The sequence below is a fragment of the Cyprinodon tularosa genome, unplaced genomic scaffold (genome assembly GCF_016077235.1).
Source record: "Cyprinodon tularosa strain WSP-4 unplaced genomic scaffold, ASM1607723v1 ctg859, whole genome shotgun sequence".
Classification (NCBI taxonomy): domain Eukaryota; kingdom Metazoa; phylum Chordata; class Actinopteri; order Cyprinodontiformes; family Cyprinodontidae; genus Cyprinodon; species Cyprinodon tularosa.
In genome coordinates this window covers 92,433-116,128 of record NW_024039628.1, presented here as the reverse complement: position 1 = coordinate 116,128, position 23,696 = coordinate 92,433, and the positions used below count along the sequence as shown (strand labels likewise).

General features: G+C 45.5%; 1 protein-coding gene and 1 long non-coding RNA gene across 4 annotated transcripts; one reads left to right on the top strand and one right to left on the bottom strand.

Moving 5' to 3' along the window:
- Positions 1–515: 515 nt before the first annotated feature.
- LOC119775219 lies at positions 516–22,881 on the top strand. Of its 2 annotated transcripts, none has more exons than XR_005279625.1 (3): positions 516–683; positions 1,011–1,329; positions 22,733–22,881. It is a non-coding gene; the product is annotated as an uncharacterized LOC119775219 (long non-coding RNA). The 2 variants fall into 2 exon arrangements; XR_005279624.1 differs by lacking the exon at positions 22,733–22,881 and adding an exon at positions 2,323–2,562.
- On the bottom strand, positions 9,666–23,583 carry alp3 (alkaline phosphatase 3). Of its 2 annotated transcripts, none has more exons than XM_038273114.1 (11): positions 23,430–23,583; positions 20,465–20,581; positions 20,270–20,385; positions 18,935–19,109; positions 17,129–17,301; positions 16,777–16,917; positions 15,650–15,719; positions 14,990–15,124; positions 14,136–14,327; positions 11,485–11,604; positions 9,666–10,047 (listed from the first exon to the last, which is right to left on the bottom strand). In XM_038273114.1, exons 1-11 carry the CDS (start codon positions 23,497–23,499, stop codon positions 9,752–9,754), a joined length of 1,605 nt encoding a protein of 534 aa, XP_038129042.1. In that variant the 5' UTR covers positions 23,500–23,583; the 3' UTR covers positions 9,666–9,751. The 2 variants fall into 2 exon arrangements, with proteins under 2 accessions (XP_038129042.1, XP_038129041.1); XM_038273113.1 differs by having other exon boundaries at positions 9,666–10,050; positions 23,430–23,582.
- Between the last annotated feature and the right edge of the window lie 113 nt (positions 23,584–23,696).

The window sequence follows — 23,696 nt, the reverse complement described above, 5'->3', positions numbered from 1 at the left end:
CTGTGTTCCTGTTATCATTATTAATCCTGTATTCTAACCCCACTAATTTATATATAATCCATATCCTAACTTTCCTGTATAATCTGTATATAGCTTCCATATTTATTTATTTTATAGCTTCTTACAATTATTCTGTTTATATAAACCATTTATAGTCCATGCATCTCCGAACACATGCAAATATATATCTATATCCTGCATAGCACTTCTGGATAGATGCAAACTACATTTCTTTGCTTTGTAGTTGTGACAGCGTAATGACAATAAATTTGTATTCTATTCTATTCTATTCTATTCTATGGGGTAAAGTCATGAGCTGTGAATCAAATAGAAGCCATGCTGCTCCATCACTTAGAGCTGATGGAGCAGCAGGTTAGGGTTAGACAGACTAACCTTTATAGATCAAACACAGGAGGAATTGAACAACATCTCTGCAGGTTTGTTTACTCCCTTCTCCTTCACTGCATCCTTTCAGCTGCTACGTCATACACCATAAATGGGCGGGGGTAATTTCCTGCCAAGAGCTGAAGGCTGCGTATCTTCCAGGTTCACCACATTAGGAGACCAAAGCAGATTCCTCCCTTAAAGCGTGAACAGCTGCCCACGTGCCCGTGAGCCAGCGGTGCTGTGATGTCATCGTGAAAAAACCTCGCATTCAAAGCCCACACTGAGTGAGGATGCAGGTGAACCAATGCAGCAGCCAGGTGCAGGTTGGGGCTGAGAGGAGAAGGTTAAAGCTCTTCTTACCAACAGGCGCCTTGCAGCTGATGCAGCCCATCCCTCCGCTCACGGACACCAACCTAAAACATGCGTCCTGCTGTAAAGCGTACCTCTCTGGTGGAAAGCCTGGTTCTGGTTCCGCTGCTGCGCTGCTTACAGCTCCGGATCTAAGCCTGTGGGACCGGAGGGGGGGCTGGCCATCTCCTCTGCTCCCTGCTGCTCCTCCTGTCTCCTAATCCGCTCAGTTTTCTCTGCAGCTTTTCTTAAATCTGTCTGTCTCTGGATTTCAGCTCCTCGCCAGCACGAGCAGCTTTCATCCTGAAGTTCAGCACCACAGCGGAGGGACAGCGGCAGGACTCCTTCCTCCAGCCTGGATGTAGTGCTGTGGGCCGGGGTTCACCCCCCACGCTCCGTCACTGTGTGTCGAGTCCACGCCACAGCGTGGATATGGATCGCCTCCTCCTGATCAACCTGGATGGGAAACAGTCCATGCTTAGGCCGCTCTTATACCGCCTGCTCAGACTTTCCGCCTCCTGGAGGAGCGGAAAGAGACCTGATTGGCTGGAGTCACAGAGGGAGGAGCAGTGGGAGCACGCAGAGGAGGAGCAGGTATTTCAGTTAGGGTTGCATTTCCTGTCCGTGTTTACAGCAGTGAGCCCCCCCCCCCCCCCCCCCCCCCCGCCTGTTCTCACAGAGCCTGAACAGAACATAGTTGTGAGTTTTGACTTCCTCTGACTTCCTGTGAACTGAACCATCTGGCTGAATGTCTGATGGAGGAGAACTTCCTGCAGGATGGCCTGATTCATCAACTGTAAACATTTTCACAGCCTCTAATGCAGGAAAATAGTCCCACAGCATGATGCTGCCATCAGTCTTTACAGTAGAGATGTTGTGATTTTATAAAGCATCATTTTCTTTAAACTGATCTTTAAGGAAAGGAAACTGATGCCCTCCTGTTGATTCACCTCAACATGTGTTTCTCTTTCCTCACGCCCACCAGGAATCTAAAGTTAGCCTTCTAGAGCCATGGACCCCCCCATCCCACCCCCCCATCCCACACTGCACCACAACCATCTTCTCTGCAGCTCAGATCCAAAATAATTTCCCTCCCCGAAATAGAACCGCTTTACTTCTTTGATTAGGTTTAATGAGACTCCCTGGAACTTTGAGGACATTTTATTGTTTTTATCTGTCAGCTAAGAGTTAAAAAAAGAAAGACATGATCTAATGAAACACACAGATTTGTATTTCTATCCATATGAAGAGCTTTTTTATTTCATGGAATTCACCCTAACTGACCATTACCAGTCTAACCCCAACCTAAACCTAAAGTTAATTTCCGTCATTCCTCTAAACTGACTCAGTTTAAAATCCTAATTAGGCCTGTTGGGCCTCAGGAGGTTAGTAAATAGACCCAAAGCGCTAAAAAATAGCTAACATAAACAAGAACAAACACGAAAACTCCCCAAAGAGGATTTTTATGCGTAAAGCGCACAGAGCTGAGAGAATAAAGCTGAAAAAGAAAAGCCTGAGTCTCTGAAAGGTTGGGAAGTGGGAGGACTGTCAGTCAGACATGTTTCTGCTCCGCTTCTCCTCCTACAGGATGGGGATCTGCTGCACCCACTCTCCTGCTGCTGCCGTCTTTCATAACATCCCAAACTGCGGCAAAACACTCAGACACCAGAAGCTCCACAGAGGCCCTGCGTTCGAGGCACTAATCCGATGCTCAGGCGCCACCTGCAGGATTACTGTGGTACTGTCCGCTGGGGAAGTCTGATGCGTCTCTCAGCTGCTGGGCTGAGATGCAGAAGCTGAGGTAGATGTGATGATCAGAAGACCAAACGGTCCCACTTTAGCCGCAGCACAGTCAGGAAATAGATTCATATTTCACAACTTTGTATCGTCCACCAGGTCCTTACTCTGAATTTTTAGATGAGCTTTTAACACCAAATCAATTCCTTTCTGATTCGGTGTTAAATACTGACAGGGTGGGCATGCAGGTGGATCAGTGGTTAGTGCGGACGACCCATGTATGGAGGCCTTAGTCCATGACGCAGCCGACCCGGGTTCAAATCCAGCCTGTGGTCCTTTGCCGCATCTCTCTCCCCCTCTCTCATACCCCCTTACGTTTCAGCCTTCTGTCAGAAAAAAAATGGCCCACTAGTGCCATAAAAACTAAAAAAAAAAAGTAAATAAAGAATAAAAAAAAAATACTGACAGGGTCATCATAGTGGGAGATTTTAACATCCATGCTGACATTGAAGGCGATAGCTTAAGAGGAGCCTTTAATGCTATCTTAGACACTATTGGCTTTGTTCAAAATGTGAATAGTCCCACGCATTCTCATCTTCATACTTTGGATCTTGTGCTGACATACGGCATAGAATGTGAAGAAATAACAGTATTTCCTCACAGCCCTGTCCTCTCTGACCACTTTCTAATAACCTTCAGGATTACTTTAACAGATTTCTCCTCCCCCAAAAGAAGGTTTTACTTTATCAGATCATTAAATCTGATTCACTTTCTCTCTCCTCTGTGTCGCTGCGCAGTGCTGCAGAGTGCAAAAGCATAGTTTATTCCCCTTCACAGGTTGATGATTTTGTTGATGGGGTTGCTAGTTCTCTGCGTACTGCCTTAGACAACGCAGCTCCTCTGAAAATGGCTCTGGTTTTGCTGGAGGTTTCTTCTTGTTCAAAGGGAGTTTTTTCTCTCCACTGTCACTACAAATATGCTCAGTGTGAGGGATTGCTGCAGAGTCAACATCTACTGTCTCTACCTGCTCATCCAGGAGGATAGAATCCTGCAAAGAGTCATGATCTGGCCTGATAGCTTCACCTTAATTTTTAATTGCACTCACCTGCCTAGTTCTACCCGGTTCCTAATTTTGACTCATCCTTTCCACCTGTGTATGTGCTTTATATTGGGTTCAGCCTGAGAGATCGCGGTCAGATCATTATCTTCAGAGCCCTCAGGGTTCTGGCTTGGGGTGCGAGAGGGTCCATTTTATTCCTGTAAGCCTGGCTCCTATAGGAGACCGGTTAAAAGTACTGCTGAAATCCTCGTACTACGTCTTGTCTCTGTTCTTTCAACCACTGAGAATGCCTGTCTGCATCTGTGCGTGTCCGTCTGGGCACACCTCTGGACCTGTCTGACTCTGAACCTGCCTTCATGCTCTGCGGATTCCTGAAGGCCTGTTCATTCCAATCTGTTCATTACTCCTCCAAGTTGCTAACAAGTCAAGACAGGACTGTGTTAACCCCCCCCCCCCCCCCCCCCCCCCCCCGAAAAAAAGAAGAATATTATAATTCAACTTCACGTGTGAAGAAAGATGTAAAATGAAAACCATATCTTTAATCTGATTGGTTCAGGGTGTAACTATAGCAGCACTTTCCAGAGGGCAGAGACGGCGTTCATCCTGCAGACTAAACAGATCATCTTCTCCAACCCTCCAGGCTCCCATAGCTGCAGATAAGATGAACCTTTAATTAATGCTGGATTTTAGAAATCAGTAGTGATTCTATTATAGATTTGAGAAGCAGAAGAAATCAAGTGACAGAAGCTGCAGGTTGGTTTGGAAAGGGTGTTGGATGTCCAGAGGGCAAAAAGACAAAGAAGCAGGAAAATGGTTTTTAAATCTGTTGCAGGATAAAGTATCAGATCAACTTTAAAGCTGAATGTATGTCTTGAATAATCAGTTTTGTTTCTGTAATATTCATCATTATCATCACCTCTCTAATTCACCCATTAGTTAAAATGTCTGTAATGGAAGCTGTGTCCGCCCTGCAGTCCTCTGAACCCCAATGAAAGGTGAATATCGCAGACATGGTGGAGGCCTCTGGCCAAACTCAACGAGTCCAACCAGGCTGATCAAACTCCAAGCCCCACCAGATGTCCAGAATAATGACCACAATCTGTCACAGATAAAAATAGATGAACTTTAAATATTTTGCATAATTAATGGCCTGCCGTAGTGATATCATGAAAGTGCGCTGCCTAAAACCTTAATTAGCACAGCGGATATTGGAGGAAAGGATCAAAGCAAAGAGGGGACCTACTTGGACGCCTTTAGCATCACAGGTTGGGAAATTATAACTTACTGAGACGGAAATCTAACATTAGTCAGCTCCCCCCGTTAGTACAAGCGGTAGTATAATATTAATTTATTGTTATACGTCATTATTATTATATTGGTGTAATCTCTGGCGTTCTGTTTCAGTTTTCCGTTTTCATCCTTCGATCTATTTTATAGTAGTAGCTGATTTCCTTCTGAATGCTGTTTTCCTGACCCTCATTTCCTTGGTTTTCCTGCTCTGTCTCCGTTCCATGTCCTGTTGTCCTTGGAACGTTTTCTTTATTATTAAACCGCTTAAAGCACCATGTTTCATCAAACATCCAGACTATCTGTTCTGTTTCCTCGCTCTGTCAGTCAGTCCATTTATGGTGAAGCTAAAGAATCTAGCAGCCAAACAAACCAGTATGATCCTCCTACCACCAGTTGGCGCTGTGGTTCGTAGGTTTGGAAGTCTGAAACTTTCCCACTTCTCTGACTGCAGAGCAAAGTTGCACCTTTCTGCAGAATCCATCCCAAGGATTTTAACAGATGTTTGTTGGTCAGCTGGATTTTCTCCATGATGATGTTAAACCAGTGGAAAGGATCCCTGGTTCACCATTTTAGTCACCACCTTCATCGTTGATCTAGTTTCATCAAAGAGAAGGGACACATAGACAGGGACACATAGTGGTGAGTGTCCCAGTGAGACCGCGGATGGATTCCCCTGACGCGGGATAATCGTGTATATAATCTACTTTCTAAGTCGCTTTGGATAAAAGCGTCTCTTAAATGCAGAAACATATAAGAAAGGATGATAGTTTAGGTCAAATCCAGATAGAGACTCATTGTCCCTTGACTGTGGACATTTTGATCTACAGTGAAAAAACAGATTTAGATCAAATCTCCCATTTTTGTAGCAACAGAAGTGGTTAAATATCCTGGAAGGAGGGTGTGAGCAGGTGGCCCCCCCCCTGTGGTCCACCTGCCTTCTGCTCAGAGTCGCCTGCAGATATTTGCCTTTGGGGTTTTTTGGGACTTTAGGTTAGAGTCAATCTAATACAGAAGTTTGATCATTCTGACCACAGTAAAACCAAAAAAGCTATTTCTAAATTACAAATTCATTTTTAAGGGATTCAGATTATTGATGTAAGTTCAAACCTTTCCAACTTCCCAGAGTAAAAGGCTTTTGGATAAAATGTAGATTTTAAAGTAGATTTTTGTGCTTCTGATTCAGTCTGTTTTGAATTAAATCATTTGCTTCCTGCTTCACCTCAGCAGATGGCCGCTCACACTGAGCCTGGTTCTGGTTCTGATGGAGGCTTCTTCCTGTTTAAAGGGAGTTTTCCTCTCCACTTTCGCTGCCTGCTTAGTGTGAGGAAGGAGGGATTCTCTCCTCCTGGAGAGAAGGAGGTCATTACGTCTCATAAAAGAACCATTCATAGAACAAATTAGATTATAAATCATTCTACGAGTGATTCAGGAGAGAACGACGGATTCCCCATTTTTACACTTTGTTCTACTTTAGTCAGTTAAATAACCTGCTGCTGTCATTCTGCACGTCTCTGATGTTGCTGCTATTTTCAAATATCCATTACTGGAAAAATGTCCATAGCTGAATATTGGTTATTTATTCTCCAGTTTTATATTTTTAAAACACTTTACAGTAATTTATTGTTTATCTTTTAATTCTTCACTAATATGTTATTTTTAGACACATTTCTTAGGTCCACATTTGTGTGACCATTTTTTCTATATTCTTTTTGCTGTAAACACCAGAATTTCCCCATTATGGGACAATACATTTTCAATTTATATTTTCTATTCAATTCAATTCAATTCAATTCAGTTTATTTATATAGCGCCAAATTCACAACACATGTCATCTCAAGGCACTTTACAGTTCAACCAGATCATCCAGTCAAATTGATACAAAGTTTTCTATCTAAGGAAAACCAGTTGATTGCATTGACTCATTGACTCAAATACAATCCCCCACACTAAGCATGCTTGTAGCGACAGTGGAGAGGAAAAACTCCCTTTTAACAGGAAGAAACCTCCAGCAGAACCAGGCTCAGTGTGAGCGGCCATCTGCCGAGGCCCACTGGGGTTCAAGGAGACAGAAGCAGACATAGAAAAAGAAGCAGAGATACAAAAAGCAGCTGTAAAAGGCGGCCCCGTCCAGGAAACACACAGCCAGGCAGACGAGCTCCAAGGCAGCTCCCATGCCAGAGGACGAAGAGAGCACATCCACTCAGTCACGGTCAGAGAAACAGGACCACACTGGAAAACCGGCCGATCTCCAACATCTATAAACAAGGGTGTTGATAGAAGCAGCACAGCTGATGTTTTTTCCAGGATGACGTCACAGCCAAACAGGAACAGACGAGGCAAAGCTACTCTGAGGAAAAGCAGAGAGAGCAGAACGTTAGAGATTGAACTAACAGATTCTGCAGAATAGGAGAACAGAGAGAGAATGAAGTATTCCATTCTATTCTATTCTATTCTTGTCTATTCTATTCTATTCTATTCTGTTCTGTTCTATTCTATTCTATTCTATTCTATTCTATTCTATTCTATTCTATTCTATTCTATTCTAATCTATTCTATTCTATTCTATTCTAATACAGGTGTGAATGGGAATTAAAGCAGATTTATCAGAATGTTGTTCTGTTGTTTGATGGAGAACTCATTAATATTTACAGCAGATGTTGATCCTTTGGCCTCCATCAGTAGTTTTCATTCACTGTTCTTTATTTTGCTATTACTATTTTTTTTATATGTACACTCACCGGCCACTTTATTAGGTACCCCATGCTAGTAACGGGTTGGACCCCCTTTTGCCTTCAGAACTGCCTCAATTCTTGGTGGCATAGATTCAACAAGGTGCTGGAAGCATTCCTCAGGGAGTTTGGTCCATATTGACATGATGGCATCACACAGTTGCCGCAGATTTGTCGGCTGCACATCCATGATGCGAATCTCCCGTTCCACCACATCCCAAAGATGCTCTATTGGATTGAGATCTGGTGACTGTGGAGGCCATTTGAGTACAGTGAACTCATTGTCATGTTCAAGAAACCAGTCTGAGATGATTCCAGCTTTATGACATGGCGCATTATCCTGCTGAAAGTAGCCATCAGAAGTTGGGTACATTGTGGTCATAAAGGGATGGACATGGTCAGCAACAATACTCAGGTAGGCTGTGGCGTTGCAACGATGCTCAATTGGTACCAAGGGGCCCAAAGAGTGCCAAGAAAATATTCCCCACACCATGACACCACCACCACCAGCCTGAACCGTTGATACAAGGCAGGATGGATCCATGCTTTCATGCTGTAGACGCCAAATTCTGACCCTACCATCCGAATGTCGCAGCAGAAATCGAGACTCATCAGACCAGGCAACGTTTTTCCAATCTTCTATTGTCCAATTTCCATGAGCTTGTGCAAATTGTAGCCTCAGTTTCCTGTTCTTAGCTGAAAGGAGTGGCACCCGGTGTGGTCTTCTGCTGCTGTAGCCCATCTGCCTCAAAGTTCCACGTACTGTGCGTTCAGAGATGCTCTTCTGCCCACCTTGGTTGTAACGGGTGGTTATTTGAGTCACTGTTGCCCTTCTATCAGCTCCAACCAGTCTGGCCATTCTCCTCTGACCTCTGGCATCAACAAGGCATTTCCGCCCACAGAACTGCCGCTCACTGGATGTTTTTTCTTTTTCGGACCATTCTCTGTAAACCCTAGAGATGGTTGTGCGTGAAAATCCCAGTAGATCAGCAGTTTCTGAAATACTCAGACCAGCCCTTCTGGCACCAACAATCATGCCACGTTCAAAGTCACTCAAATCACCTTTCTTCCCCATACTGATGCTCAGTTTGAACTGCAGGAGACTGTCTTGACCATGTCTACATGCCTAAATGCACTGAGTTGCCGCCATGTGATTGGCTGCTTAGAAATTAAGTGTTAACGAGCAGTTTTACCTAATAAAGTGGCCGGTGAGTGTATTTCTGTTTAATTTTCTCTCCTGTGGCAGCCCGGCGGTTTCCCATGTGCTCACTGAGACACAGGTGGACTGCATCAGGTTTACGAGGATAAGTTAGGATCATTTACTGAAGTTAAGAAGGTTTGTAGGATCTGGTTTTCTGGTTGAAGCTGGTTTTCCTTGGAGAGAAACTTTGAACCTTTAATTTGAGTGGATGATCTGATCGATCTGGATCTATGAAGTGACCTGAAGGTGACATGATGTGAATTGGAGCATAGAAATAAACTGAATTGATTAAAATCACAGCTACCGCTCATAACATGAGTTTTATTTTATTTTCCAGTTGCAGGGATGCAGTCAGCAAATGTTTCTGCATCTGTTAGGAGATATTCTCTGCAGCACTGATTTCAGAACAACGACCATCTCAGCTTTCTGGTTTCCAGCAGGAACACGGAAAAGGACTTAGAGTGATAGAGATATCTGAAAGAGTCACTTTATTTTAAAAACAAGTGACTTTCTAACCTGGAACGTTCCCCATTTTTCCTTCATCAACTGTTTTCCTCTTATTTTATCGGCTCTTCCTGTCCCAGTTGATGTCCCACCATAACCCACAGAGGAAGGTGTTTAATCTTAGGAAGGGGGGGGGGTTGAGAACATCTCCATCCTTAGTAAAGTTAACAGAACCTCCCCTGAGTCACAGCTGCATCCAACCCTTCATTTATTTCCTCCCAGAGTTGGACAGACACCCGTGGCCTCCTGTCCTCCTGTGGAGACCGCAGATCTGGACTCCTCAGACAGAGACACCATGCTGCACGTCCTAAGATTATTTAAGGTTAAATATTTCTCACTCTGTTCACTTCTCTGCAATCATTAGACTCTTTAACTGATGAAACAAAAAAATACTCAACTTCAGCACAGGTTGATTTCATTTATTTCCTTTAATCAAAGCACTCTGCAGGCTGAAACATACCCTGAAGCTACCCTGGTGGCTGCCGGGGGGGGGTCTTACATGAGCAGTGTCAAGGCCAGGATGAAACTGAGGAGGCTGCTAGACAGAACTGCTGAAGTATGACGTGTCCCAGACCCGTTGTCGGGGGTTGCAGGTTTATTGGTCTCCCCCTGGCAATGCCTGAGGTCAGCACCCACGCAGGCAGCATAGCCCATGGCGTGGGCGATGTAGTTTTGCTCCTGGACCCCGCTGAAAAGGTGAGCCATGGGTCCGCGGGCCAGAACTGCCACATCCTCCCCGCTGTGGGTGGTCGAGTCTACTGGGACTGCAGAAAGCTGGACGTAGTCTGGGTCTGCTACAAAAGACAAAAAAACAACCATGTCTGTATTCTCTGCCTGGACACTGATGACCTCACTACTACTGTTTGACTGTGAGCTCTAATGGAGGGAAAACACCCACTGTCCAAACTCAAGGTCACTCACACCGAGCCTGGTTTTAGTTTTGCTGGTGCCCAGACCAAGAAGTGAACCTTTCCTTGTGGAAAGGTTCACTTCTTGGTCTGAGGGTTAATTTTAAAACCAATGTGTGGATTAACTTTAGGGTCAGGATGAGGGTCTGGGTCAGGATGGGGGTCTAGGGCAGGATGGGGGTCTGGGTATGGATGAGGGTCTGGGTCAGGATGAGGGTCTGGATCAGGATGGGGGTCTGGGTATGGATGACGGTCTGGGTCAGGATGAGGGTCTGGTTATGGATGGGAGTCTGGGTATGGATGAGGGTCTGGGTCAGGATGAGGGTCTGGATCAGGATGAGGGTCTGGGTATGCATGAGGGTCTGGGTCAGGATGGGGGTCTGGATCAGGATGAGGGTCTGGGTATGGATGAGGGTCTGGGTCAGGATGAGGGTCTGGTTATGGATGGGAGTCTGGGTATGGATGAGGGTCTGGGTCAGGATGAGGGTCTGGGTCAGGATGGGGGTCTGGATCAGGATGAGGGTCTGGGTATGGATGAGGGTCTGGGTCAGGATGAGGGTCTGGATCAGGATGGGGGTCTGGGTATGGATGACGGTCTGGGTCAGGATGAGGGTCTGGGTATGGATGAGGGTCTGGGTCAGGATGGGGGTCTGGATCAGTATGAGGGTCTGGGTATGCATGAGGGTCTGGGTCAGGATGAGGGTCTGGATCAGGATGGGGGTCTGGGTATGGATGACGGTCTGGGTCAGGATGAGGGTCTGGTTATGGATGGGGGTCTGGGTATGGATGAGGGTCTGGGTCAGGATGAGGGTCTGGATCAGGATGGGGGTCTGGGTATGGATGACGGTCTGGGTCAGGATGAGGGTCTGGTTATGGATGGGAGTCTGGGTATGGATGAGGGTCTGGGTCAGGATGAGGGTCTGGATCAGGATGAGGGTCTGGGTATGGATGAGGGTCTGGATCAGGATGAGGGTCTGGGTATGGATGAGGGTCTGGATCAGGATGAGGGTCTGGGTATGGATGAGGGTCTGGATCAGGATGAGGGTCTGGGTATGGATGAGGGTCTGGGTATGGATGAGGGTCTGGGTATGGATGAGAGTCTGGATCGGAGTTGAGGGTCTGGGTATGGATGAGGGTCTGGATCAGGATGAGGGTCTTCGTCAGGATGGGGGTCTGGATCAGGGGGTCAGGTTGGAGGTCTGGGGGTTTTGGGTCATGGTCTCAATAGAGTGATTGTAAGGGCAGTGGGATGTAAAAGGTGTCAGTTTTCATTTCTATGTATCTTTTCGCCATGACAGAAAAACAGCGATAGGGTCTTACTGCTGGTGGTGATGTTGCGGATGTCAGGGCGCTTCCCATTGATGATTTTGTGACCCGGTCCGTTGCCGTACATCAGTATGGTGTAAGGTAAAAAGTCTGTTCCCCACAGAGGAGATTTACCTAGAAAACAGGAAGAAGAACTTTAATGCAGTTTTCTTTCCTTCCTCTGAGTTTTTACCCACATGATGACTTAGACTTCAACAACTTTTATTGTCATTTTGTACACAGAGTGTAAAGAAAGTTAAATTTGGTTTAGTTCAGCTTTCAGACAGTAAATGAACATTTCCGTTACATAAAGTGCAGCAGTGATCAAATGTAAACAGCAGGTCGGATGAAATGGAGGGAAGAGGAGCCCCCATGATCCTCTCTGCTGTTCTCACCTTCTTCCAGTCTGAGGCGCTGCAGCCTCCACAGCACACAGTGAGACAGCTGCTCAGAACGCTCTCTATGGTGCTTCTGGAGAAGGTGGGGAGGATGGGGGGGGGCAGGAAGTCAAAGCGCTTCTGGGCCCTTTGGACCAGTGAGGTGGTGTTTCCAGTCCAGGTGAGGGTGTCTGTGATGAATGACCACCTCTACAGCTGAGCTGTTGATGAGCAGTGGAGCGTGGTTAGGCCGCTTCTTCCTGAAGTCCACCATGATCTCCTTGGTCTTCTCCACCTTCAGGATCAGGCTGTTATCTCTGCTCCACCAGCTGCTCCACCTCCTCTCTGTAGTCCAGGTCGTTGTCGTCTCTGATGAGGCCCACCACCGTGGTGTCGTCTGCAAACTTCACCATGTGATCGGTGGTGAACCTGGGGACGCAGTCGTGCGTCATCAGGGTGAACGGCAGGGGGCTCAGGACGGGAGGGGCTTAGACTGATGACATCAGAAGCGGACTGACTGAGGTCTGTTGGTGAGGAAGTCTAGCAGCCAATAGCAGAGGGGTGTATTGAAGCCCAGCTGTTCCAGTTTGCCCATCAGATGCTGTGGGATGATGGTGCTGAAAGCTGAACTGAAGTCCAGGAACAGCATCCATCGTGGGTGTTCTTCTCCTCCAGGTGTGCCAGGCTCAGGTGGAGAGCAGCAGAGATGGCGTCCTCAGTGGAGCGGTTCCGTCGGTAGGCGAACTGGAACGGGTGGAATGTTGGCGGCAGACTGGAGACGATGTGTTCTTTAACCAGCCTTTGGAAGCACTTCATCATGATGGGAGTCAGAGCGACAGGCCGCTAATCATTGAGGGAGGCGACCTGAGGCTTCTTTGGGACTGGAATAATGGAGGCAGACTGGAAGCATGCTGGCACTATGGATTGGTCCAGCCAGGTGTTAAAGATGTCTGTGAGGACACCAGCCAGCTGACCTGACCACTCCTTATACACCTGCCCAGGTGTGTTATCAGGCCCTGGGGCCTTCCTCTGATTGACTCTCCTCAGAGGTTTCCTCCCTTCAGCTACGTCCAGGTTTAGTGGCTCCTCCCCCTGGTGTGGAACAGCTTTCACTGCTGGAGGCTGTTTAGTGCCTCAGACCTTCCAAAGAAGTTGTTCACTTCATTTAGGAAGTCAGTGTTTGCTGCATCTACCGGGGGGGAGGGGGGTGGGGGGGGTGGGGGGGGGGGGGGGTGGGGGTTGGGGGGGGGGTGGGGGTTGGGGGGGTTGTTGTAGTCTGTGATCATCCGAATGCCTTTCCACATCCTCCTGGTGTTGCTGTCATCGTGGAAAAGATCCTGGATCTTCTGGCTGTGGTTCTGCTTCGCTGATCTGATGGTTTAAGTCGCCATGCGCTGTTCTCAGAGCCTCTTTATCACCACACTTGAAAGCTGAGTTCGGTGCTTTTAGTGATTTCTGAACCTCTCCATTTATCCAGGGGGGCTGGTTGGCCAGGGTGGTGATGTTACTTTGATGCTGACGTCCTCAATGCGTTTGGTGATGTAGGCTGACACAGTCATGGCAGACTCATCTATATTTAATAAGTTGTCATATGTTGCTGCAGCCTTGAAGATGTTCCAGTCAGAGCATTTAAAACAGTCCTGGAGTTTCTCCATGGCCCCCTCAGACCACACTCTGATCTGCTTCACTGTTGGTTTAGCCCTGATCAGCTGGGGGTTGTATGCAGGGATAAGCATATCGGAAAGGTGAGATCTGAGCTCCAGACGGGAGCTGCTCTGAATGCATGAACATGCAGAGGTTACAGAAACACTTGAGCGCAGCAGAAGGGGAGATGTGTGGATCTCCAGAGACCTGCAGGACGTCTCCAGCTGATGGAGAATCTCTGTGTTCGTCTCCAGATGAGCCATTAGCTTGGCGCGTCTCCCTCCTGATTAAGAGCTTAGAGATTCATTAATCACTGCTGGGAGGGGGAGGCAGGGAGCTGAGACCTGCAAACTGCAGCTTTGAAGGCTCATTTTGGTATCTGTGGCTTTAAAGGGTCAAAGGTTTAAAGTTTGACGCGGATTTTGTTGGAAACGTCTGAGAAACTTCAGTTCAGGAACTAATTTAGTGGCTCTTTTGTTTTTCTGGAAGCGGCTTGTAGTTTATTTCAGACTTTTAGGGATGGTTGCTTTTTTAACCCATTAATGTCAGCATCACTTGATTTTAAATGAGATAGAGGAAGTCCAGCTCAGTGAGGAAAACTAAAACTTTACTAAAAACTGCTGAGAAAATAGAGATGGAAATTACCCAGAATGCTTTGCCCTCTGAAAGGAAATCCATTGAAGGTGAGAGGGTGGGAGTGATCGGCCGTGACCACGGTGAGCGTTTCCTCCTCCTTGGTGAGTTCCAGGCCCTTGGCGATGGCGTCATCGAAAGCAATGGCCTCATGGAGGGCCATGTAAGCGCGGCCGGCGTGGTGCGCCTGGTCGATCCTCCCCCCTGGAACACCAAGGGTTAAACAGCAAAGCCTGTTTATTCACTTATGTGCAAATTAGATTTATTCTGTATTTACACCATGAATGATTCGCTGTTCAAAGCTTCTCAGGACTTTGAATTAATGTCCAGATGTTTGCTTTGGAAATATTTCACATATTCGTTCATGTTTTCATGGAAAACATGAACGAAACATGAACATTTTCACTGGAATGGAAACAATAACGGCTTTGAGTTTGTTACTGATGTGATGATGGATAAAGAGCTGCTGCAGATCCAGGATCTGTTATGAAGCTGGGCGCCATGTTAACGCCCACAGCAGATAATCAAAGTGTTAATTAAATTATCTGCTCTTTTATGATGTGAACTTTGTTCTGCCAGCTGACACCAGATCACTTTATTTTCATTGGACGTTGATTTAATTAGTTGACTTAATGAGCTGAGGAGGGAGTTCAGCTGTCAGTGATCAGCTGCAGCAAACCCCCCCCCCCCCCCCCCCAATACAGCAACCTCCCAGTGTGTGACCTCCCAGTTATAGCCCTTTATGGAGATGAAGCATAAATCATCAGAGGGAGGTGCCTAGAACTTTCTGGAAGGACTCCAGTTTGGCTGTGATTCATAAAAATGGATCCTGCATCTCATAAGAGGCACTATCAGCTGTTTCTCACCCTCCACTAGCAGGAAGAAGCCGTTGGGGTTTTTCTGAAGGATCCGAATGGCTTTTTCTGTGGTCTCAGCGATGGACGGGTCCTTGCTTGGGTCCCGCTCCTTCTCGTAACGCAGATCCCCGGGTTCAAACAGAGCTGTGAGGAAAGAGGCAAACCGCTGCGTTAAAATGCATCAACATCCCCAGCTGCTGAGGCTCCTCCTGTTGCTCTGATCTCACATCAGAAACCCTGCTGACCCTCAGACCTGGGAGTAGAGGAACCTGCAAGAGCCTAATTAACCCTTTCCATGCTTTAATAGTCAGCTATTGATCCCAGACGGCAAGGCTCAGGGGGGATTCTGCAGCTATGCAGACTTCAGGGAAACATCTGCAGAACAAAGCTGTTTTTACGCCGCATGAAGCCATAATCTGTAAACCAATGTCTCCAAATCACAAGTAATAAAAACAAACAGTTATTCTTTCTAGAATGAGATAGAGTACAAAAAAAAAGAGAAAATGGCCTATCTGCACGTTTGGTCCGTCTGTAAAAGTTACTAAAGCTGGAAGATGTTCAGTCACTGGGGTGTTTCCTGATGCCTAAATGAAATCTGAACCTTTACAGGGAAGCAAAGGTGCAATTAACCAAAGGAGGATGGAAACACGATCAATCAAGCAGAATTACCCATCAGATAGTCTGTGGCTTCAGGGTCAACAGCATCAAAGTCCGTTTTATTCCAGACGTAGCGGGCAACCTGAAACACACACCAAGAAACATCAACAAGCAGGAAAGTCAAACAATTTGTGCTTTTAGCTCGATGGCTAATTCTTTCAAACCGAACAATTAAAGCCATTTATTTAGTTTTCCCTCATCAGTCGGTCACCTATAGATAGATTAAACAGTTACGCTTTTAATCAGGTCACATGATGCCTTGTTTTTAGGGTTGCAAACTCCCTGAAAAACAAAGGGTTCCCTCATGTGTGCCCCCCCCCCCCGCGTGGTGGTTTTTCTTTTAGCCCCCATTGTGTGGAATGATTTTTAAAAACTATTTGACTAAAATCTGCTTTGAATTAGATGCATATTTGTGAGCGACATGAATACATGGAAAACAAATTATCATCCAGCAATTCACTTTAACACAAAATAACAAAGTTTGCTGAATGAAATAAGTATCTTAAACACAAGTCTGTCCCGTTTAACTGAAAGTGAAGATAAAACAATAAATAAATAATGCTTATTTTTGGTGCCATATTTTTGCAACCATATTTGTGCCATAAATGCAATGACTGTAGGCTAAAATCGTAAAACAGCAAAAAAAAAAAATTCTGGATCGTTACATAAATGCTGTCAGCTCATTGGTCACAATGCAGGACAGGGACTGGAACAAGTTTACCGTACGTTTTGTATCTAAGTGCCCTTGTCCTTCAGTTTCCATTGGCTGTTTACTGTTTTTTACTCTCCCAGTAATGCGGGACAAAGTGCATTCCACTAAATGCGGGACGGGTGCTTCTATTTCTAAATACGGAGCGATGGATGAACCCAACTTGTTTTAGGGCGCCTGCTGCAGGGACCCCATGTAGAAACTTCAGCACCTTTTCTTCCATCAGTCCACTGCTTTAATCGCTGCTTTAATCGCTGCTTTAATCACTGCTTTAATCGCTGCCTGATTTCCTGCATCACCCAGGAGGCTGATTCATTCAACACATTTTATTTCCATAAGTTTTAGCCGTCCGATGGATCCGTTTTGTGCAGACGGCGTGAAGCTATTTATCTCCGGTATATAAACTCTGCAGCGGTTGGAGATAAACTACCTTTCCTGTTTTCATGCTCTGCCACTCCTGGATTAAGTTTCGTCCGTCTTTCCTTGTGCCCCATGCAGATAAATCTGAGGGGTACTCTGGGTCCTTGGTGAACCTGGGAGTCATGTACTTCCTGCCTCCACCAATGATCACCTGCCACAAACAAGCACAGATTACAGATTCCACATTTAGGCAGAGTAGTATGGCAGCAAATCGTTACCATATTTAAAATGAAAAAGCATTTCCAGAAATGCTTTTTCATTTTAAATATGGTAACGATTTGCTTCCATAGATTAGCGCTTTTATAACAAAAGTCTTTCTCAAAACAGTCCAAGCTAATGGTCGCTGCTACGGTGTAACATACATCAATATCGATGTTTTGGATCAGCTGGGATGCTATGTCAGTGCAGTTTTCCTCTATGGCTGCATCTGGCATGTCTGCATCGCTGTACCACGACCTGCTGGCGCTGTGGGCGTAGGTGGCTGCAGGGGTGGCGTGCTGCACCCGCGTGGTCGTTACTACACCCACAGACTTACCTGCAACATAAACACCAACAAAACAGCACAATCATGTCTGTGCAGCTATATTAACAAAGCAAATGATAGATGTTTTCAGTCAATAATAATCTGACCTTTTCCTAATTAATGTTAAAATAAAGAAAAATAAAAAATCCTAGATCAAAACCTAAAAGACAGATAAAAATGGCTTAAAGAAATAAACTAATTAATCCGGTCTGTAGGTCACAACACATCATTATATGTGAATAAACCCAGTGGAGCTTAAAGATGAGCCCTCCATGGTGCTGAAAGCCTAAAGCCAAAGAGTTTGCAGGGGACACGGAAAAGGTGTTTTATTTTTATTTCAATAACGTTTTTATTTCATGTTGCTGCCATCTGTTGGTAAACATGAAGATGCTGAGTAATGAGGGAAGCTCGCACAGTTAGATCAATTAAGAGTCCAATAGTCAGAGGTTTTTATTCAAAAAACAAACGATATGGTCTAAAGCTTCTCCTGAATGTTTGGTCAGAAGGTCTATACTGTATTAATGTAAATGTTATTTAGTTAAACATAGATTTGCTGCAAGACAAAGAAAATAAAAGCTGCTTGATCAGCAGTAGAAGCGTGGCTTCATTCTGGACCAGATAAAAAACATTTTCTTCAGAGATGAAGGATTTGAGAACAGCTCCAAGGGTTTGGTCAGTTTGGAAACACTAACTTCATCTGAATAAAAAACTCATTTTATTTCAGTGTTAAATTCTGTTTAAAGTAACAGATTATAATTAAAAATGTCTCCTTTATTGGTTGATGATTTTCTTTATTCGGAGCCCAATGATTTTTAATTGGTTATCGCTGATCTAGATGGTCTGTAATGTAGAACAGAGAAGCTGTTCTGGACGATCGATACAAGAGAGAAACTGGTTTGGTTGGTTCCTGTTCTCAAGGGGGGGGGGCTGACTGGATCACTAACTTATGGCTGACGGGAACTGAGGGCTGGGCTGCATCAAGAAGCTAGCGGTGAGGGGTGGGAACCAGTCAGGAGGAGCCTTGCAGACGCTGCCAGGCCAGCTGGGAATTATGGGGATGTTCGTACGTCCAGAGAGGCTGAGGGGTACGGCTGGACGGGAGCCGTAGACCCTGAAGACCCTGAAGGCCCTGAAGACCCTGAAGGCCGCCCCCTCAACACCACAGAGACAGGAGGTGTCATAAAGCTTAACTGGGACAACTGGTCGGAAGCAGCCCAGCTTACAGCAGCGATGCTTTCTGACGCATCGAGTCTCTTCCTTTCATTGAATTCAGCCACTAACAGAGAATGGGAGCTCGGGTTAGACGGTTCTAAGTAGGTACGTTTTTCACTACTGTAGGTCGTTACCATAGCAATGCGGCCAAGCTCAAGGGAAACTGCAGGTTCAGGTGTTTGGCTGAGGAGAGACGTAATTATGCCTAACCTCCGCCTCCTCTGGGCGCTGATAGCTGCTGAAATCCAGCCAAATATCTACTAATTAAATATAATAAGAATAATAAGGATCCATCTAAAGGGGAAGAACTGGAACCGACTGTGGCGCCCCCTACCCACAGATCCTGCCATAATCCTCCAAACTAAAACATTTACCTTTTGATCCAGAAACGATGGGCTGATTATTCTAATCAGGTTTTGTCAGGTGACCTTACCGGCGTCTTTAGCCCATTTCATGATAGAGGTGACTTCATTTCTCTTCTGCGATTTGCAGATTCCGTTACGAGCCGCTGCACTGACTCCAACGGTGTTCAGGTTGGTTTTTACCCCACAGAGATACGCCGTGGCCGTGGCTGCGCTGTCTGGGATCTGGAAGTCTACGCTGTAGGTCTGCAGGAACACAGAGCCAAACAAGAAGCTGCCTGATGAACGCTGATGCTGCACATCTGGACTTCAGTCACTGAAAACAGAACTAATAGCTCATCTATGTCTAAATCTATCCCCATCTAAGCTTTGACTTTAGCTTTAAAAAACTCTGCGGATCATGAAAAACATTTCCAACAATTTAAACTTAAATAAACTTAAAACTCTGTTGTGATCATATTAACATTCTGATGGGCCGAGAAAATATCTGTAGATAGAAAATGTCTGTGAAACATTGTTTATTTGAAGTATTTTTAGGAACCAATAAGTAGAAACTTGCTCCTCATCACCACAGACAAACTTCCAGTAATTAGGAAAAGTCCAGATGTTCAGATTTGATCCAGGAAGCTTTACAGTCGGATGCAGAGACGGAAAACCTGTTTTTACTTCACAGCATTTCCTCCCAACTTCAGTCAATGCTGACAAAAGGCAGACGAGGAGCGCAGAAAATAATTATTTTACTACCAAGTAAGCTGTGGTGCATGAGTCTAATAAAGGATAAGAAATGTTGGAAGTGTAGTGAAGAGGTGGGTACACTATGGGATTGCCCCTTGATTGCGCCCCTTTGCAGGCAGTTCAGTCTAGTTTAGTCAACCTTTTAGAGGGTTTTCCAAAAGCTGAAAGTAGAATAATGATGACAGGTTTTCTGGTAGCAGCTGGAATGATTCTTGGTAAACGGAAGAGCCAACATAGACCGGAAATTAAGGAATGACTTCAACTAATGTCAGAGACAGCAGCTTTAGAAGTCATGATTTCAAAGGTGCAGAAGGAGCAGAGTACAGCTGGCCAAGCATGGCTGGATTTCATCACAGTGATTATATCAGTTCTGCAGGGATGTGGTGTTTATCTACATTAATAAGTTATGGAATAGATCATTGATGAGTGCCGTCATGTTCTGTTTTGCTGCCGATGTTTATTTGTGTGTTTGAGTTTTTGAAAGTAATTTGTTAATTGTATTGTTAATTGTAATTGTATTATTATCATAAAATAAAAATAATACAAAAAAAATGACAAAAAGAAAAAAAAAACACCCAAAAGTCATTAGCTGCTGTTTTCATTGCCCCCCCTCATCTACCTGTGGCGAGGTAAACCACAGAGGCTTTCTGCTGTTACTGTGCTGCTCCCACCTTAGCCAGCCCCACGTGTGGGAAGGTGTCCATGGTCATCACTGTCTCCTCTCCGCTCTGGTTCTGCAGCTGACCCTTCAGGATACGAGCTGCGGTGAACGTTGTCATTCCCATTCCTGAGGCGCACATCATTCCAGATGTTATGGCAGAACAATCTACGTCCATGAAACTAGAAGTAGAGGTTATAGAGCTTACCATCCCCAAGGAAGAGCACAACATTCTTGGCAACATTGGTGTTCAGCTTCCTGTCCAGGATGGACTGTAAGGTCTGTTTGGCCTTTGACCTCCAGAACTCAGGGTTCTCCTCCTCAACTGTGGACAAGCATGCATATGAAATTAGCGCTAAAGCAGAAATATCAGAGATACTATTGATTTTTAGAGTTACATTGAGATACGATAACTCAGCTCAGCATTGTTCTCCATCTTCCCTGTGTGGCTAGTGCGTACAGGAATTTAGAAAAGGACGTTTAGACATCAGACTCATTACTTTAAACTCCAATAGAACTGTTTTTTTCTTCTTTTCATCAATCAGTCATTTCAGCATATTGTAGTTAACATTTTCTCTCCTTCCCAACCTTAATTGATACAATAAAAAATGTAAATCCCTATATTTCCACTTTAATGGGGATATTCCCTCTCTGCATTTAGCCCCTCCCCTTGGGGAGCAGTGGGCGGCCATGGCAAACCACTGCCAACACCTGGGACACATTCACAGGTTGGAAGGAGCCCTGGCATTTTGTCTTCCCTGAAGGACTGAAGGCTCCCGGTCTGTTAAAGGATGCCAGACCCTCTGAGTGGCCAAACTGTGAGGCAAAAACAGAGATGGGTGACGCACCTTACCTTCCCTTCCAGCTGGTACATAGATCCGTCCTGACCGGAATCCGATATGGCTCTCTGGCCAACAAACGTAAGAGCATCGGGAACCAGATCCTCGTGAGCCATCCTGGTGCAACCCAGAGGACTCTCTGCACTAAAGAGTTCACTCATAGGGGAGTGGTCCCCTGCACACCACTCCCACTGAACTAAACTGCACTACCACACTGCACCCCACCCCAGGGGAGAGGCGTCATAGTCACCACATCTCATCGAGTCGTACAGTAACTGCCCCGAGGGGGACCGTGCTTCACAAGTATGTAGCATCTCTCCAGCAACAGAGAGGAGTCAAACTCCTTGGCATGATTCAAACTTTCACCTCTCTATGCAATCGGGGGTCCATGTGGGGGTCCATGTGGAGGGCATTTAACTAACGTTGCAGTGAGCAGAGATGAAGCAGATTCAGGGCTGTCGAGACTTTGCCTGCCACAAGCATTCTTCAAAAATCTCAACTTCAGCTGGACTGAGGTGCTGCTCCCAGATGTAGGTACTATAGCAGGGACTGAATCTGCTCCGGGTGCTTCATGGTAGGCTGTGTCAACATGGCCACTGAAACCTATGCTGATGAAGACCATCTGCTGTGCTGGAACCAAGCACCTCTTCTACCAACTGACTGCCAAACCCAGTGCCTCGATGTGGGAAAGGATTTTGGACGTTGCCAGGTACACCTCCTGGTGTGAAGTAGCTCAGATATGGCAAATGTCCAGATTGCCATATCTGAGCTGAGGATTCTGGGAGTTAAATTGCCTCCTTGCACCTGGAGGAGCCAGAGACAGACCTGCAGGACCTGCAGGACCTGCGCCTGAGCAGGATTTGTGACCAAAGTTACTTTTACTCCTGATGGGTTTGGGGGCTGGCAGCAACCTGCAACCTGTAATCATATGGTGGCCAGAACCCATGCATCTTGGCACTGGGCAACCCAGTAGACCAGGTGCACCCCCACAGAGCGCATTCCCAGCAGTCACCACCTGATCAATGACCACACCTCAACGAGAACAAACAACAAGCAGACACCTGCAAAGAATGCCAATCGCAGCCTCAGGGGGCTACGAAGCAGCACCCCAACCAAAGTCACAGGCTGGTTGACAACAACCACACAAAACAATGAACTTTCCTCTTTCAACCTGCAGACGCTCTGAAGCATGGCGCCTACGGAGCAATCGACTAACAAAACATGACAGTGAAAAGATCCAATGCTCCCTCAGGGCTACTTATAGACGTCATTCCCAGGTGGGCTACGTCACGGCGTGACTTTGTTTACATTAAAGCAGCCTTCATGGGGTCTGCTGAAGGTGATCTTACCATTTGAAAAGTGGAAATTACCAGTGCATTGAGTTCAAATGCTTTTATTGGTGGTAGAGAAGAGAAATAAGTTGGATCCAGAGATGATCCTGACCTATTCATTCGCTACAGGATGAACAGGATCAGAGGCATTGGCTGACTGCTGGCGAGCATCTGATAAAAAAGACAGTATTATGTAAGGCTCTATATAACCCAGATTTATGTCCAGATCATAAAGAAATCAATGATTTTACTCTTCTTGATTTTCTTTGGACCAACATGTATAAAAAGCAGCACATCTTGTTCCAGGGCTGCTGTTTTATCCAGAAGTGCATGAAGACCAGCCTGCTGCCTGCCTGCCTGAAGAAAACTCTGCATGGATGATAGCTTAGATGCAGCTGTTCTCTTGACCAGCTGGGATCTTTCTGGAAACATCTGGACAAACTGAACCTCCATCATTAAAGGAGATTGAAAACGGTTTGGGGACCAATTTTGATTCAAAGTGTGAGTTTGTGTTTATTATAGAGAGTGATGATGTTGGCTGTGTTCATTTATAGACTCAGACGGGCTGATAATAGAACTAGAGGAGATAAGTAGATTGTTTTCTGTTCTTTGCAATGCAGCTTTAATCCGCCCAAGAGTCCAACGCCTGAGTTAACCCGAATAATTTGCTCTTCTTCTCTTTATTCAAGGGTCAAAAAATTTTGATCCATTTAGAAACGCGTCTTCAGAGTTTTCACATAGTCTGCTGCTGAAGAGCAGAAGAAATAAGAATTAATTAAGAGTTTCTTCTTGTATAATTGGGATTAAGAGAAGATTAATAGATTAAAAACAAAAAGGGAGAAATTTACATTTTAAGGACTTTAAAACTAATATATATGGATAATGTAAAAAAATAAAATAAAATAAAACCAACATTTTTAGGAAGAGGAAGTTTGGAAAGGGTCTGATCAGGGATAGTGGTGATCAGAAAATCATCTGATCTTAAGAACTGTTTTGGTCTTACCTTTGGCTCCTGAAATTCCCAGAGTCGCTAGCAGAGAAAAGGCAATAAGGGCCGCTCTTTTCCTGTCCATGGCTGCCTTTCAAGCCGGAGATCAATGCCTGCAATGATCCAGGAGATCAGTGCTGCCACTGATATATATCTGACACACCTGCTGCCAGAAATCTTTATCAGGGTTCCATAAATTCATAAAATCTCCAAAGCCGGCTGCAACGTGCTGCTGGATCAGCCGGAGGGTTTCAGCGTTCATACGGGCCGTTATTTATGACG